General features: G+C 73.5%; 1 protein-coding gene across 1 annotated transcript; it reads left to right on the top strand.

Moving 5' to 3' along the window:
- The first annotated feature begins 209 nt into the window (after positions 1 to 209).
- On the top strand, positions 210 to 15095 carry JAM2 (junctional adhesion molecule 2). The gene is made up of 10 exons (XM_029082216.1): positions 210 to 503; positions 3304 to 3372; positions 5044 to 5151; positions 6339 to 6491; positions 7377 to 7579; positions 9136 to 9235; positions 9704 to 9811; positions 12745 to 12760; positions 13998 to 14040; positions 14975 to 15095. The coding sequence occupies exons 1-10, from the start codon at positions 425 to 427 to the stop codon at positions 15005 to 15007; spliced, it is 912 nt and encodes a 303-aa protein (XP_028938049.1). The 5' UTR covers positions 210 to 424; the 3' UTR covers positions 15008 to 15095.
- The last annotated feature ends 847 nt before the right edge of the window (positions 15096 to 15942 follow it).

The following is a 15942-nucleotide window of genomic DNA, read 5'->3' as shown; positions in this document are numbered from 1 at the left end:
TCCTCTTCTCCTCCTCCTCCTCCCCCTCCTCGATTCCTCCCCTTCTCTTCCTCCTCCTCCCCCTCCTTTTCTCCTCGCCTCCCCCCCCTCCTCCTCTTCTCCTCCATCCCTCGTCCCCGTCCCCCCCCTCCTCTCCATCCCAGTCCCCTCCTCCCTCCCTCCCTCCCGGCCCCCCCCCCCCCCATCCCAGTCTCCTCCTCCCCATCCCAGCCCCCTCCTCCCCTTCCTTCCCGGCTCCGGCCCCTCCCCCGGGCGGCGCGTCCGGACTCCGTGCCGGACCCGAAGTCCACTCCTCCGCCTCGGGACCTCCGGCGAGGCCCCCCGTCCCTCGCCCTCCACCGCCTCCCCGCCCCGGACCGGCTCGGACCGGCGCCCCGCCCGCCCAGCCACCGGTCCTCCGGTCGCAGGACCGTCCCGGGAAGAGATGGGGGCGGGCAGGAGCCCCGTCGGCCCGCTCTTCCCGCCGCTGCGCTGCCTGGCGGTGGCGGCCCTGGTCCTGGGCTGTGAGTCCCGGGAGGGGGGGGCGGGGGGGGGAGGGGGTCCCCGCCCCGCTCGGGGTCCGGGGGGACCGGAGGGGAGAGGAGGGGGACGCGGCCCGGCTCGGTCGAGGGGCCGGGGAGGGGGCGCGGGGCGTCGCGACGGAAGAGGGCCCCGCCGGGGACGAGGGCTCCGGGGCCGGGGGGGACCCCTCCCGCTCCGGGGGTCCCGGAGGACCCCCTCCCGGAGCCGGGGAGACGGGCGAGGGAGGGGGCCCGGGGCCCGAAGCCCGACCCCCGTCCCCCCAGCGCGACGACGCCGCCGGCCGTCGACCTCTCGCCGCGTGCCGGGGGCCGGGCCGCCGCGTGCCGTGGGGCGGCGGGGTGGAGGACGGGGCCTCATCCCCACCTCCCGGGGGAGGTCGCCGGGGCCCGGGGAGGCGAAGGGAGAGGTCGCCGGGGGAGGCGAGACGGACCGGACGCCCGGCGCCGGGCCTCCCCCGGCGTCCGGGGGCGGCGGCGGCGGCGCCCGTTAGGCGCCCGCCGCGCGCAGAGCGCCGGGGCGAGGTACGGGGCGACCGGCTCGTCCCGCGGGAGCCTCCCGGCCAATCCCCGTCTTCCAGACGGGGGAACCGGGGCCCGGGGGAGGGAAGCGGCCCGCCCGCGGCGCCCCGGCCGACGGGCGGCCCGGCCGGGCACTCGAACCCGGGGCCCCGCGGCCCCCCGGGCCCGGGCCGTCCCCCGCCGGGCCGCGCCGACCGCCCCGGGCCGAGCGGGCGGGACCCGGTCCCCGTCCCCCCGCGGCGGGTCGCGGTCGAGGGACGGGGGAGGCCGGGCGGTCTCTCCCCCGCCCCCGTTTCCCCGGGCGAGGGGACCGGGGCCCGGAGGGAGAGCCCGGGGGCGCTGCCCGGGAGCCGCTGGTTCGCTAGCCTTTGCCGAGCGCTCACCCCGCGCGGAGCGCCGTGCCGGGCGCTCGGGACGGACGGGTCGGTGACGGACGGGGCCGGTCCCCGCCCTCTGACGGGCTCGGACGCCGACGGAGTCGGGGGCCGGGTCTCCCGCCCGCCCGCCCGCCCGTCCGGCGCGCCTTCTGCCGGGCCGCGCCGTCTCCCCCGCCCGGGACGACGCGGGCCCCGCCCGGGTACCCGTTGAGCGCCGACCGCGCGCCGGGCGCCCTCCTGAGCGCCGGGGGGGATCCGGGGCCGTCGGGCCGCCCCACGCCGGGCTCCCCGGCCTCGTCCCCGTTTCCCAGATGAGGTCGCCGAGGCCCGGGGAGCCGGAGGGGCGCGGGCGCCGTTCCCGCCTCCGCCGCTCGGTAACGCGACGTCCGGGAGCGGCGTGGCTCGGCGGAAGGGGCCCGGGCTTCGCGGTCGGGGGTCGTGAGTTCCGATCCCGGCCCCGCCGCCCGTCAGCCGCGGGACCGTGGGCGGGTCGCTTCGCTTCTCCGGGCCTCGGTTCCCCCGTCTGTAGAATGGGGATGAAGAGCGGGAGCCCCGCGTGGGAGGTCCCGATTCCCCCGTGTCTCCCCCCGGCGCTCGGAACGGCGCCCGGGCACATCGCCGGCGCTTCGCGGACAGCCACGTTATCGTCGTCACGGAGACGCGGGGTCGTCGGGCTGCCCCTGGCGGGGCTCCCGGCCTCCGTCCCCGTTTTGCATCGGAGCCGCCGGGGGGGGGGGTGGAGCGACTCGCCCGCGGTCGCCGGGCGGGCCGGCGGCGGGGCCGGGATCCGAACCCGTGACCGCCGGCTCCCGCTCGTCTGCCGGGGGACCTCGGACGAGTCGCGTCGACTCTGGGCTCCGGGTCCCCCGCCGGTAAAACGGGCAGCGAGACGGTGAGCCCCCACGCGGGCCGGGGACCGCGTCCGACCCCGTTCGCTCGCGTCCTCCCCGGCGCTTAGTACGGCGGCTGGCACGCGGCGGGCGCTCGACGGAGACCGCGACTGTCGTTACGGTCGTCGTCGTCGTCGTCGTCCGTCGTCGTCAGAGCTCCCGGCTCCGCCCATCGGGCTGGCGGGGGACTTTCCCGAGGGCAGGGTTCCGGGAGGACGGCCCCCCTCCGCGCCCCGACTCCAAGGCGACGGAGCGGTCGGCATCGGAAGCGGCGCGGCTCGGTGGAGAGACCCCCCGGGCTCGGGAGTCGGAGGTCGCGGGTTCGAATCCCGGCTCCGCCGACGTCCGGCGAGTCCCTTCCCTTCTCTGTGCCTCGGCGACCTCGCCCGGAAAAGGGCGACGGAGACCGCGAGCCCCCCGTGGGACGGCCCGACCGCCTCGGACCCTCCCCCGCGCTCAGGACGGCGCCCCGCGCGTAGCGAACGCTTCGCGGACGCCGTCGTTTATCGTCGTCGTCGTCCGAGTCTCGGGGAAGGGTCCCTCCCGGGGTCCTCCTCCGGGGAGGGAGACCGGCAAACCTGCACGGCCCGAGGGATCGGTCTCCCCGCGGACGCCGCCGTGGACGAGGGTCCTCGCGGGGTCGCCGGGGGGAGCCGGGGACGGAGACGGGAGCGTCGGGGGGTGCCGGGATATCGGGGGACGGTCGGGGACGGGGAGGGGAGAGGCGGGGGCGCCCGGGCCGGGTCGCCGGGGGCCGGGCGGGGCCGGAGAGGGGCCGGTCGGGGGCGTCGGAGGGTCCGCGCCGGGCGGGCGGGGGAGATCCCGGTGTCGGACGGTCAGCGCCGGGCCGCCGAGCGGGGGCCGGGTCGCTCGGGGACGGACGGGGACGGAGAGGGGACGGCCGGGTCGGGGGGGTCCGCGCTGGGTCGGTGGGGGCGGGCGGCTACTGTTGCAATTTCTGCGCTACTTGGCCTCCCGCCTCTTCCCTCCCCGCAGGTCCCGGGGCCCGCGGACTGCCCGAGGAGGAAGAGCCCAGGGACGTAGTTACCGTCATGGAATTCCAAGGTCGGTCCGCCCGCTCGCCGCCTAATAGTGATTCTGGCACTCGTCGACGCCGTTGGGATTCGTCAAGCGCCTCCCGTGCGCGGGGCACCGTCGCGAGCGCGCGGGAGGCGCTTGACGGATCCCACCGTCGCGGCCCCCGTTCCTTCATTTCCCCGTTTCCTCCGTCCCCGCGCTCACACCGCCCGCCCGCCACGGTTCTCGCCAAGCCGGGAGTCCTCGGCCGGCGCGCCCGGGCCGGCCGCCCCCTCCCCGCCCCTCCGGCCCCGGGCCTCCCCGCTCCCCGTCCCCCCGCCGTGTCTCCCGTCCGTCTCCCTGGAGACTCCGCGACGTCCGGCCCCCGGCCTCCCCGCTCCCCGTCCCCCCGCCGTGTCTCCCGTCCGTCTCCCTGGAGACTCCGCGACGTCCGGCCCCCGGCCTCCCCGCTCCCCCTCCCCCCGCCGTGTCTCCCGTCCGTCTCCCTGGAGACTCCGCGACGTCCGGCCCCCGGCCGACGTCTCGTCCCGCGGCCCCGCCGGCGGGCCCCGGCCTCCCCCCCGAAGCCGGCCCCCCCCCCCCCGTCCTCCCCCGGCCCCCGGCTCCGAGGGAGCCTTCCGACGCGGGTCACGTCTCGAATCTGGGACCGGGGCCGGGGGAGGGCGAGGATGCCGGAGCCACGGGCGGCGGGGGAGGGGACGGGGTCTCCCGCCGGTCCCGGCCACCGAGGCTCGCCCGGGCTGAGTCTCTCCGACCCTCTGGCCGGTGGGGGGGGGGGGGGGGTCTCTGAGCGTGGGGCGGGCGTCTCCGAGCACGGAGAAGGGGCCAGTCCGAGCACGGAGAAGGGGCGTCTCCGAGCACGGAGAGGGGCGAGTCCGAGCACGGAGAAGGGGCCTCTCCGAGCACGGAGAAGGGGCGAGTCCGAGCACGGAGAAGGGGCGTCGTCTCCGAGCACGGGGACGGGAGATTTCTGAGCACACGGGAGGGGGACCTCTGAGCATAAGGAGGGGGAACTCTAAGTACAGGAAGGGGGTGATCTCTGAGCACCGGGGGGTCGGGAGAGAATCTCCGAGCGCAAAGCGGGGGAGTCTCTGAGGCCGGGGCGGCCGGGGGGGCCACGCGGAGCCCGGGTCGCGTGACGGTGCGGGGGGGGCGTGGGAGGGCCGGGGCTGCCGGAGACGTCCGAGTCGCGGCAGCGGAAAGGGCCGGGAAGGAAACCCGAGCGAGGGGGCCGCGGTACGGGAAGGTCCCCGCCCGGGCCCCGGCCCCGGCCGGCCCCCGGCCGGCCCCTCCCTCGGCTTCCCGCGGCGGCGGGCCGGCCGCCTCCTCGGGGACCGGGCCGCCGGTCGGCGTGGGCCTCCGGGCCCGCCTCCTCCCGGCCGTCCTCCCGTCTCTCTCCGCCTCCCCACCGCTCTCCCCGTTTTCTCCCCCGCGACCTCCCCCTCCCTCCCCGGTCCCCGGGAGTCGCCCGGATGTCTCCGACCCATCCGTTCAAGCGCCGACCCCGTGCGGAGCGCCGTACCGACCGCCCGGGCCGGTACGGTAGGGAGGAGGCCGAGGTGACGGCACTCGGGACGGCGGGCGGCACGGAGTGGGCGCCCGGCGGACGCCGCGAGCGCGATCGCCGTCGCGGCGCCGGGCCGGCCCGGGGGCCCCCGCCGACCCCCGGACCCCCGCCCTTCCCCTCTCCCTCCCCAGAGGCGATCTTAGGGTGCAAGGCCCCGAGGAAGACGGCGGCCTCCAGGTTGGAGTGGAAGAAGCTGGGACGCGGCCTCTCCTTCGTCTACTACCAAGAGGCGCTTCAAGGTGAGGGGCGGACCCCCGGGCGGCGGCGGGAGCGGACCGCGGGACCCTCGGCCCGCGGCCCCCGGAGACGGCGGAGGGCCGGCCCCGGCACTCCGCGCCGTCCGGCCGAGGGGGCCCCACTCGTTCATTCGATCCTATCCGTTGAGCCCTCGCTACGTGCGGAGCGCCGTCCCGAGCGCCTGGTAGAGCCCGGGAGTCGGGGGGACGCGGGTCCTAATCCCCACTCCTCCGCCCGTCTGCCGCGGGGCCCGGGCCGGGTCGCCGGGCTTCCCCGGGCCTCCGTCACCTCCCCTGTAAAATGGGGATTGAGACCGGGAGCCCCACGGGGGGGGGGGGGGGGCGGGCACGGACGACGCCCGACCGACCAACTCCCCTGTGCCTCGGCGCTCGGCACGGCGCCCGGCCCGGGGGAGGCGCTCGACGCGGTCCGTCCGCAGAGAACGGTACCCACCGCCGGCACCGGTCCCGCGCGGGTCGTGGACGCCGTGGGTGGGCCGAGCCCCGTCCGGCCCCGGGGCTCTGGCGGCCCGGCCCTCCCCGGCTCCGACCCCCCCCCCCCCCCCCCGCCCCCCCCGCGGCGTCTCCCTCTGGACTGGAATCCCGTCGTGGGCAGGGACTACGTCGACGGTCTCCGTTAGGATCTTAGTGCAGCGCTCCGCGCCCGGTAAACACCACCGACCGATTATCCTCCAGCCCGTCAGCTCGTCCTCTAGGCCGTAAGCCCGTTGGGGGCCGGGCGGCGTGTCTAACCGACGCTCGGCGTCCTCTCCCCGGCGCCCGGTACGGTGTTCTCCACCCAGTGAGCGCTCGCTGATCGATCGACCGACGAAACCGACCGGGGGCGGGGGAGGCGTCTACGCTTTGGGCTCGTGTCCTCTCCCGGGCGTTTAGGGCGGTGCCCTGAGCGCTCGGTAAAATCCCGCCGGTCGGTCATCCCCTAGACCCTGGGCTCACCGTGGGCAGGGAGCGGGCGTGCCTTCCGTAGCGCGTCCTCTCCCGGGCGCTTAGTACGGCGCTCTGCACAGAAGAAAGGCCACCCATCACCCTCCAGCTGGCTGCGGGCGGGGAAGGGGTCTCCCAGCTCCGTCCCGTCGTCCTCTCCCCGGCGCTCGGACCCGTGCCGCGCGCCCGGGGGAGCGCTGACCGGACGCTCCGGCCCGCCGGGGGGCGGGGATTGCTCCGGGCAGGGGATTTCCGGTCCCGGGCGGAGATGATCGGCCCCGACATCCGGATCAAGAACGTCAGCCGGGGGGACGCCGGTCGCTACCGCTGTGAGGTCAGCGCGCCCTCGGACCGCGGACGGCACCTCCAGGAGCAGTCCCTCCTCCTCCGAGTGCTCGGTAGGGACCCCGGCGTCCCGGTTTCCCCACCTCTCGCTCGGGACCCGACTGTCCGCCGTCCGCCCCGGCCCGGCCGACGGTGCTCGGCCCGGAGCGGGCACCCCGCGGCCGCCGGCGCGCCGGCGGGTCGCGTCTGTCGGGCGCTCACCCGGCGCGGGGAGGAAGAGGCGACGGAGCCGGCGGACCCGATTCCGGGCCTCGAGGAGAGCGGGGCGGCGCGGCGGTCACGGCCCGGGCCTGGGGGGTCGGGAGGTCGTGGGTTCTGATGCCGGCGCCGCCGCCCGTCCGCCGTGGGACCTCGGGCTTCGCTCCTCTGGGCCTCGGTTCCCTCCTCTGTAAAAGGGGGAAGGAGACCGGGGGCCCCGCGGGGGGACGACCCGACGACCCGGTAATAATAACCTCGGTATCTGTTGAGCGCTTCCTGCGTGCGGGGCGCCGTTCTAAGCGCGGGGGGAGAGGCGGGGTCACCGGGTCGCCCCACGTGAGGCTCGCGGCGAATCCCCATTTTACAGACGAGGGAAGCGAGGCACAGGGAAGCGACCCGCCCACACAGCTGCCAGGCGGCAGGGCCGGGGGTCGAGCCCGTGACCTCCGACTCCGAAGCCCGGGCCCTCGCCCCTGAGCCGCGCTGCTTCTCTGCATCTACCCCGGCGTTCAGAGCAGCGCCCGACAAATACCGCCACGAAGCGGGGGAGCCGGGATCAGAACCCAGGTCCTTCCGACTCCCAGGCGCGCGCCCTAGGCCTCTTCCGACGGGGCTCTCCGACCCCCCCCGTCCGGCCGGGCGTCGGGGAGAGAGACGGCGAGCTCGCCGCGGGCGGGGACCGGGGTCCGGCCCGGGCTCGGCGGTGACCCCGGTCCCGGGACGGGGGGGGCGGTCTTCAGTGGCCCCGGCCGTGCCGGGATGCCAGGTGCCCAGCTCGGCCCCGAGCGGGACCGTCGTGGAGCTGAGGTGCCGAGAGGAAGAGGGCTTCCCCGCGTCCGAGTACTCCTGGTTCCGGGACGGGGCGCGGCTGCCGGACGGCCCCACGGGGCGCCTCGCCGTCACCAACAGCTCCTACACGCTCGACCGCGAGTCGGGGACCCTGGTAAGCCCCGAGCGCGGGACGGCCCGGGCTCCGGCGCCCACGGGCCGGCGCTCGCGAGGGAAGACGGTCACGTCGCCCGATCCTCCCCTCTCCGTCGCCGACCGTCCCCCGGCGACCCGGCACGGACCCTCCCGCCCCCCGCCTCTCCCCTCTCCGTCCCCGACCGTCCCCCGGCGACCCGGCCCGAGCCGTCGCCCGCCCCCGACTCTCCCCTCTCTCCCCCCGACTCTCCCTCCAGTCCCGCGCCCGCCCCCCCCCGCCCCCGGAACCTCCCTTTCCCCGCCGGCCGTTCGAAAAGCCTCCCGTTTCTGCCGAGCGATAACTCAGACTTCCGACGTGAGAGGCGGGCCCGGCGGAAAAGAGCCCGGGCCTGGGAGTCGGGGGACCCGGGTTCTGATCCCGGGTCGGCCTCCCGTCCCCCGGGTGACCGCGGGCGAGTCACTTCACTTCTCGGGGCCTCGGTTCCCTCGTCCGTAGAACGCGTCGGGCGGGGATTCGGTCCGACCCGATCGACCCGTATCTACCTCGGCGGTTAGAACGGCGTGCGGCACGGGACGGGCGCCGGACGAGTACCCAAAGTGACGAGTGCTAAAACCGGCGAGTGGCGGAGATGACGGGTAGCCTGACTAACGAGTACCGGAACTGAAAGTAGCAAAGCTGACCGCCCAGCGCCGTCTCTATTCCCCGGACCGTCGAGGAGGAAGCGGGCTCGGCTCCGCTGCCGCGCCCGGCCCCTAACCGGGCGACGGGCGTCGGGCCCCGGCCAACCCGGGAGACGTCGCCGCCCCTCTCTGGACCTCGGTCGGGCCCTCCGCGGAGCGTGGCATCCCCCCCCGCCCCCCCCCCCCCCCGCCCGGCCTCCCCCTCCTCCCGGGCCCCGGCGAGACGACGGCGGGCGCGCCGGGGTTCCCTCGGGCCGAGCGGTCCCCGCGGGGGCCGGGCCGCGGCGCCGGGGATGGGGAAGGGGGGCGGGCCGCTTCCTCCCTCGCACCCCTCCCGGCCCCGGTGCTGAAAACCCTCCGGGAGAACTCCGTCGCCGGGCCTCGGCCTCCCACGGGGGCCGGGGGATCGCGGGTGGCCGACGGAAGCCTCCTCGAGTCGAGAGGAGACGCGGATTTCCCCTTCCCGGGAAGGCGGGGGGACGGAGAGCCGCCGGGATCTCTCCGTTCCGGCCGTGGGGGATCGGGCCCGGAGCGGACGCCCCGCTCCCCCCGACCTCTCCGCCCCCATCCCGGCTCACGCTCCTCGTCCCCCTCGAACCCGGCGCCGGCCCCGCACGCCGCCGCCCCTTCCACCCCAGAACGACCCCTTGGGGAGACGAGGTCGCGTCCCCCCTCCGCCCCCCGGATCCCAACGGGAAGGCGGTTGTCCACCCGAGCCGGGGGGGGGGGGGGGTGGACGGTACCGTGCCCCCCCGGGGTAGCCCGGAGGGAGACGGGCGGCCGGGTCTCGGCGAGCCGACGGCGGGTGGCGGGCGGGTGGTGTTCGTCTCGGGGGGGGGGGGGACCCCCTCCGCCCCCGGGACCCACGGCTCCCTCCCCCCGGCCCCCCGACAGCAGTTCGACGCCGTCTCGACGCTGGACAGCGGGGTGTACGTCTGCGAGGCCCGCAACGCCGTCGGATCGCGCAGCTGCCCGGGGAAGATGATGCGAGTCGGTAGGTGCGGCCGACGGGGAGCCGGGGCGTCGTCCGACCCCGCGCCCCGGGGCGGACGCCGGGGAGTCCCCCTCCTCGGCCCTCCCCCCCTCCCGGACACGCGTCCCGGTCCCCCCCCGGGGGCGCGGCGCTCCGCGCGTGGCGGGCCCTCGCCGGACACCGTCGCCCGACCGGCCGGAATCGAAAACCGCGCTCGGGGGCGCCCTCCCCGAAACCCCCCCGCGCACCCGCCCGGTCGGCCCACCGAGACCCCGCCCCGCGTCCGAGCGCCGGGAGACGCGACGCCGATCGCCCGACGGCGTCGGTTAGGCGCCTGCTAGACGTCGGGCCCTCTCCGAAGCTCCGGACGCGGGAGGGAACCCGAGGCCCGGAGCGGCGGCCGGGGGGGGGCCGGCCAGAGCCCGGCCGGCGCGTGGGGCGTCCCGTCTCCCGCCCCGAGTGTCCGCGTGACTCTCTCCCGCCTCCCAGACGACCTCAACGTGGGTGGAATCGTGTCGGCGGCCCTGGTCGCGATCTCGGCCACGGCGTCGTGCGGGCTGGGCGTCCGCTACGCGCAGAAGAGGGGATACCTCTCCAGTAAGTTCGGCCCGCCCCCGCCCGGGACTCTTGCCGGTCTTTCGGGGACGGTTGTCTCGACGCGCTCGGCGAGGGCCGATCGACGATGATTGTCGTCGATCGTCAATAATACTTATAACGTACGATGATATCACAATCAATTATCGGTAATTATTACGATTACAACGTAATAACAATATATAATGATTATTAATACTTGATCATGATTGTGCTAGTCATTAAGCGCTCTCTACGACCCAGGTACCGTAACGATGATGATGCTAATGGCATCTGTTAAGAGCTGAGCGTCAGGCGCTCTAACCATCCTACTGATGGTGCTGTTCGTTAGGCGCTTTCCAGGGGCCGGGCACCGTGATGACGATGCCGGAGTTCGTCAAGAGCCCTCTACGTGGCAGGCGCTGTAACGATGATAACCATCGTGCTGTTTATTGAGTGCTTTCTAGGGGCCGGGCACTGTAACGATGATAATGGAGTTTGTAAAGCGCCCTCTGCACGCCGGGCACCGCGACGGTGACGATAACCGTGCTATCCGTTAAGTACTCTCCGGGATCCGGGTACTGTGGATGGTATCAATCGCGGCAATTGTTAAGAGCTTTCTAGGCGTCAGGCACCACGACGGTAATAAGAAGGACCGTGCTATCCATTAAGCGCCTTCTATGGGCCGGGCACCGTAAACGATGACGGCGGAGTCCGTTAAGAGCCCTCTACGTGCCGGGCGCCATTCACGATACTAATAATCATCGTGCTGCTTATTAAGTACCTCCTAGGGGCCGGGCGCCGTGATAATCACGGCGGCCTCCGTTAAGAGCTGTCAGGCGCTACGATGACGATGATGATCGTGCTATTTATTAAGTGCCCTCCGGGGGCCCGGGTACCGTGATGATAACGGTGGCATCCGTTAAGAGCTTTCTGCCTGCCGGGCGCTATAATGATAATAACGATAATCATCGTGCTATTCATTAAGTACTTTCTAGGGGCCGGGCACTGTAATAATAATAATAATGATAACGATAATACTCGTGCTATTTATTAAGTGCCCTCCAGGGGCCGGGCACCGTGATTAATCACGATGGCCTCCGTTATGAGCTGTCAGGCGCTATCGCGATGATGATAATCGTGCTATTTAGTAAGTGCTCTCTAGGGGCCGGGTACCGTGATGATGACGACGATGGCATCTGTCGAGCGCTTCCTCGGCGCCAGGCGCTCTGACGACGATGACCACCGTGCCATTCGTTAAGCGCCTTCTATGGGTCTGGCACTGTAAGGATAACAGCGGAGTTCGTTAAGATCTTTGTGTGCGGCAGGCACCGCAGTAACGACCGCCACCCTGCCATTCGTTCAGCGCTCTCTACGGGCCGGGCGCCGTACTGAGCGCCGAGGTGGAGGCAGGCAGATCGGGCCGGACGGAGTCGCTGTCCCGCCCGGGGCTCCCGGTCTCCATCCCCGTCTCTCAGATGAGGGAACCGGGGCCCAGAGGGGCGAAGTGATTGGCCCGAGGGTCACGCGGCAGACGGACCAGCGTTCACCGTCTGGAGGGGGGGACGGACACCGATAGAGATAGCGAATCCGGAGCCGAAGGCTGTGGGGATTAGAACCCGGATCCTCCGACCCCCAGGCCCAGACGGCCTCCGCCTTCTCTCGGAGCGGGGTCGGGCAGGGTCGGGACGACCGTCCGCGCGTCGGGGGAGCGGCCCGGCCCCGTGGCCGGAACCCCGGGCCCGGCCGTCGAGAAGGCCCGGGTTCGGATCGCGGCTCCGCCCCTCGTCCGGCCCCGTGACCCCGGTCGGGTCACCCGACTCCTCCGGGCCTCAGTTCCCTCATCCGCCGAACGGGGATCAAGACGGTGAGCCCCGCGTGGGGGGCGAGTCTAACCCGCCTCGCCTCCACCCCGGCACCGGGTACGGCGCCCGGCACGGAGTAGGTGCTCAACAGATAACAACGCTGTTGTCGGTATCCGTTAAGCGCTTCCTACGCGCGGAGCGCCGGGGGGGGGGTACCGGGTCATCGGGTCGTCCCACGTCACGGTTAATCCCCGTCTCCCGGATGAGGTCGCCGAGGCCCAGAGAAGGGAAGCGACTCGCCCACGGTCGCCCGGCTGACGGGCGGCGGAGCCGGGAGTCGAACTCACGACCTCTGACTCCCGGGCCCGGGCTCCTTCCGCTGAGCCACGCTCATCCTCAAGCACGGCGGGAAGGGGCCTCCCGGCGCCAGCCGGCCCAGGGCGCCTCGGTCGCTCGGTCGGTCACCGGTATTTACGGAGCACTTACCGTACGCGGAACGCTGTACTAGGCGCTCGGGAGAGGACGACGCGACGGAGGCGGACTAGCCACATTTTAAACGTCGACGCCCTTCCGAACCGGGGCCACGGGCCCGCTTGGGGGATGGCCTCGGGGATCGTGGCCCGCCGCGTGACCTCGGGCAAGTCGCTTCCCTTCTCTGGGGCCTGGGCGACCTCGTCTATACAGAGCGGGGGTGAGGGCTGCCGACCCCAGGTGCGACAGGGACTCCGTCCACCCCCGTTCCCCCGAATCCGCCCCGGCGCTTAGAACGGCGCCCGGCCCGTAGTGAGCGCTTAACGCCGCGCCTGGAATTCGAAGACGTGAAGCCGCGTGGCTCGGCGGAAAGGGCTTTGGGGTCCGAGGTCGTGGGTTCGGATCCCGGCTCGGCCCCCTTGTCAGCCGTGTGACTGTGGGCGAGTCACTTGGCTTCTCTGTGCCTCAGTCCCCTCACCCGTAAAATGGGGATGAAGACCGTGGGCCCCACGGGGGACGATCCGGCTCCCCCGTGCCTACCCCGGCGCCTGGAACGGTGCTCTGCACCTAGTGAGCGCTTAACAGATACCAACGTCGTTGCCGTTAGTATTAAAAGGTCGTTTTCCTTGCCGTTCCGGGATCTTCCTCTGGCATTAACCCCGTGCCCTTATTCTTTTGCAGAACGAAGCTCGCTCCAGTAAGTACGATTCCTTGGCATTCAGTAATTTTTTATTTACGGGGGGGGGGGGGGGGGCGGGGGCAGAGGGAGGGGAGAGGGGGAGAGCGCCGGTCTCCCCCGGGCGGGAACTGGGGTACGGAACACCCCCTGGGTGGCACGCGACCGGGAGGGCGTCTCACGCCGAGCAGCCACGATCCCCGCCCTCGGCGCGCCTCCCGTCCACCGTGTGCGGAGCACTGGGCTGACGGCGTGAGGGAACAGAGTCTCGAATTCCCCCTCCAGACTGTAAGCTCGCTGTGGGCGGGGGGGGACGTGTCGATATCGTGCTCTCCCAAGGCTCGGGACAGCGCTCCGCACACGGTAAGCGTTGGATAGCTATCGCCGAGTGACCGCCGTCCTCGAGGTGCTTCCAGTCCGCCGTGGGCAGAGCGCCGGACCGAGGACGCTAGTTAGGAGACGCGATCCCCGCCCTCCCGTCCGGTGGAGGTTGGGCCGGGCCAGAGGGAATTCCCTGGTTTGGGAGCACCTTCCCGGGGAGGCGGCCGGTCCGTCCGCCTCGGAACGCGTCCCACGCGGGGAGGGGGGGGCCCGGGGGCCGCCCCGCCGACGGGCCGTGTCACCCCTCCCTCGCGCCCCACGACATCCCCCTTCGGGGAGGGTGGCGGTCGCCCCGCCGGAGGACCGTGTCACCTCCTCCCCTCCTTCCCCCCCCCCCCCCCCCCCCCAAAGAATCCCGCGGGAAGGTGCCGGCGGTCATCCTTCGCCAGCGGGCCGCGGCGCCTCGTCCTCCCCTTCCCGCCCGCCCCACGGCCCGCGCGGGGAGGGCGGCGGGAGCCGGCGGTCGCCCCGTCCCCTCCTTCCGCTTCGGGGGGACGAGGCGACGGGCCTCCGCCCCTGGGCCCGGGGTCCCCCCCCCCCCCCGCGGACCGGTGGGCGGAGGCGCCCCCGTCGGCCCCGCCCCCCGATCCTCTCCACATTGACGGGAGGAATCCGTCGAGCGCTTACCGTGTGCAAAGCACCGGGCAACGGGAGAGCAGACGCGTCCCCCGCCCTCGGGGGAGTCAACGCGGGGTATAGAGGCCGCCCCCGGTCGGCCTCAGCGCCCAACTCCCTTCGTCTCCCGGCCGTGGGGGGGGGGGGGGCGGGGCAGCCGGGAGCCGGGGTCACCCCCGACGGCTAGCTCGGGGACGCGGGGCTCCCGGGACCGAGGGGGAGCCCTCTGCTAACGGCCTCGCCTCCCGCTTCCCGCCGACAGGAGGGACGGCCCGGACTCGAAAGCCGCTCCCGGGAACGAAAGCGTGAGTACGGTCGTGGGCCCGGGAGGAGACCGAGGCGCCCGAGCTAGGGAGAGGTGGCGTGGCCCGGTGGGTCGACGGTCCGTCGGTCGATGGCACCTGGGCGCTGATCGTACGCGGGAGCCCTCGACTGGGGGCTTGGGAGAGCACAAGGCGACCGAGTTGGGAGACGCGTGCCCCGCCCACGGCGAGCTTGCCGTCTAGAGGAACTGGCTTCCGAACCCGGCTCCGCCGTGGGTGGCCTCGGTTCCCTCGTCTGTCAGACGGGGAGCGGGACCGTGAGCCCCGAGCGGGGCGGGGACCGGGTCCGCCCCGGCGCTCGGTACGGTGCCCGGCACGGGGTAAGCGCTTAAATACCACCGTTGGGCCTACTTGCTTGGCCGGGCCGCGTTCGTTCGGTCGGCCGGTCATCTACCGAGCGCTTACCGTTTGCAGAGCCCCGGATTAAGTGCTTAGAAGAGTACAGTGTGGTAAAACAGACGCGTTCTCTGCCCGCGACGAGCTTACGGTCTAGAGGGAGAGGCAGACATTTAACAGTAAATAAATGAGTGACGGATAGGGACGTAAGGGCCGTGGGGCCGGCGGGGCCGACGAATAGAGGGGAGCGAGTCGAGGGATGCGGGGGGGAGAGGGAGAAGAGGAAAGGAGGGCTCAGTCAGGGGAGGCCTCTTGGAGGAGGTGGGCCTCCGATAAGACACCGAAGGAGGGGACAGCGACCTCCCGTTGGATGCGAAAAGGGAGGGCGTTGGAGGCCAGGAGCGGGACGAGGCCGAGAGGTCGGAGGGGAGACGGACGCGATCGGGGCGCGGTGGAGAGGTCGGCGTCGGAGCAGCCAGGTGCCCGGGCCGGACTGCGGTAGGAGGGGAACGAGGTGAGGTCGGAGGGGACGAGGTGACCGCGTGCCCTGACAGAGCGGACGTCTCTTCCCCCCCTTCAGGATTTCAGACACACCAGATCCTTCGTCATTTAGAAGCCCCCGCGAGAGGCCCCCAAGAGGAGACCCCCCGCCCCAGCCCCCCCGCTCACCCGAGTGCGCCGGGCCACTTCCGGAGCCGGTCGCCCCCGCCCGGGGACCCCGCCGGGCCGGCTTCCCCCAGCCCACCCGACCCGGCGTCCGCCCGGGACCCGAGCCCCCGGACCCTCGGCGTCCGGCGCCCCGAGGGGGGACCCTCCGGGTCACCTCACGCCTCGAGGAGGCCGCGGCTTCAACCGGGAGACGCGACGGCGGTCGTTCCGGGCCCCCGCCGTCACGGCCGACATCCCCGGGTCCGCGCGGCCCCTCCCGCCGCCCCCGTCCGGCGGGGAGGACGCAAGCCGGCGAGGAGGGGGAGGCCAACGCGAGGACCCGGGTAGCGGTCGCCTAAACGCGAGGCCCGGGGCCGCTGCCGAAGCGTCCGAGGTCTCCCCCCCGGGGGGGAGAGAAGCGGGCCGCCCCGCCGAGGCCGCCGCTCTCCCCCCGCCCCAAGGAGAGGCGAGGGGCTGCGCCACGGCCGGGTTGTGCGCCGGGATTGCCGGGTGGGGATAAGACCCCGCCCCGGGCTCGTCCCGGGACCGCCCCCCCCCCCCCCCCCCCCCCCCGCCCCGGGGACACCCCCCGGCGTCCGAGAAAGGTCGGGCCCGGGAGATCCTCTCCTCTCCCGCCCCCGCTGCCGGACACGGAGTCGCCTCGGGCCGGAAGAGGAGGAGAAGCTGGGAATTTCGACCGCGCCGCGGCCCCGGTCGGCTCCGGCGTCCGGCCCCTCGCCCTCCGGGCCGACGGCGGGGATGGGGCCGTCACCCCCCGGGGGCGGGGGCGGCGAGGAGCGAGAGATGTCAAGGAAGGACACCGGGCCGAGGCGGGGCTCTCGGAGCCCGTCGCCCCCCGCCTCGCGCCACCCCCGGGGCTCCACGTCCTCCTCCGCATCC

The sequence above is a fragment of the Ornithorhynchus anatinus genome, chromosome 17, assembly GCF_004115215.2.
Source record: "Ornithorhynchus anatinus isolate Pmale09 chromosome 17, mOrnAna1.pri.v4, whole genome shotgun sequence".
Lineage (NCBI taxonomy): Eukaryota > Metazoa > Chordata > Mammalia > Monotremata > Ornithorhynchidae > Ornithorhynchus > Ornithorhynchus anatinus.
This window is presented reverse-complemented; position numbering and strand designations above follow the sequence as displayed.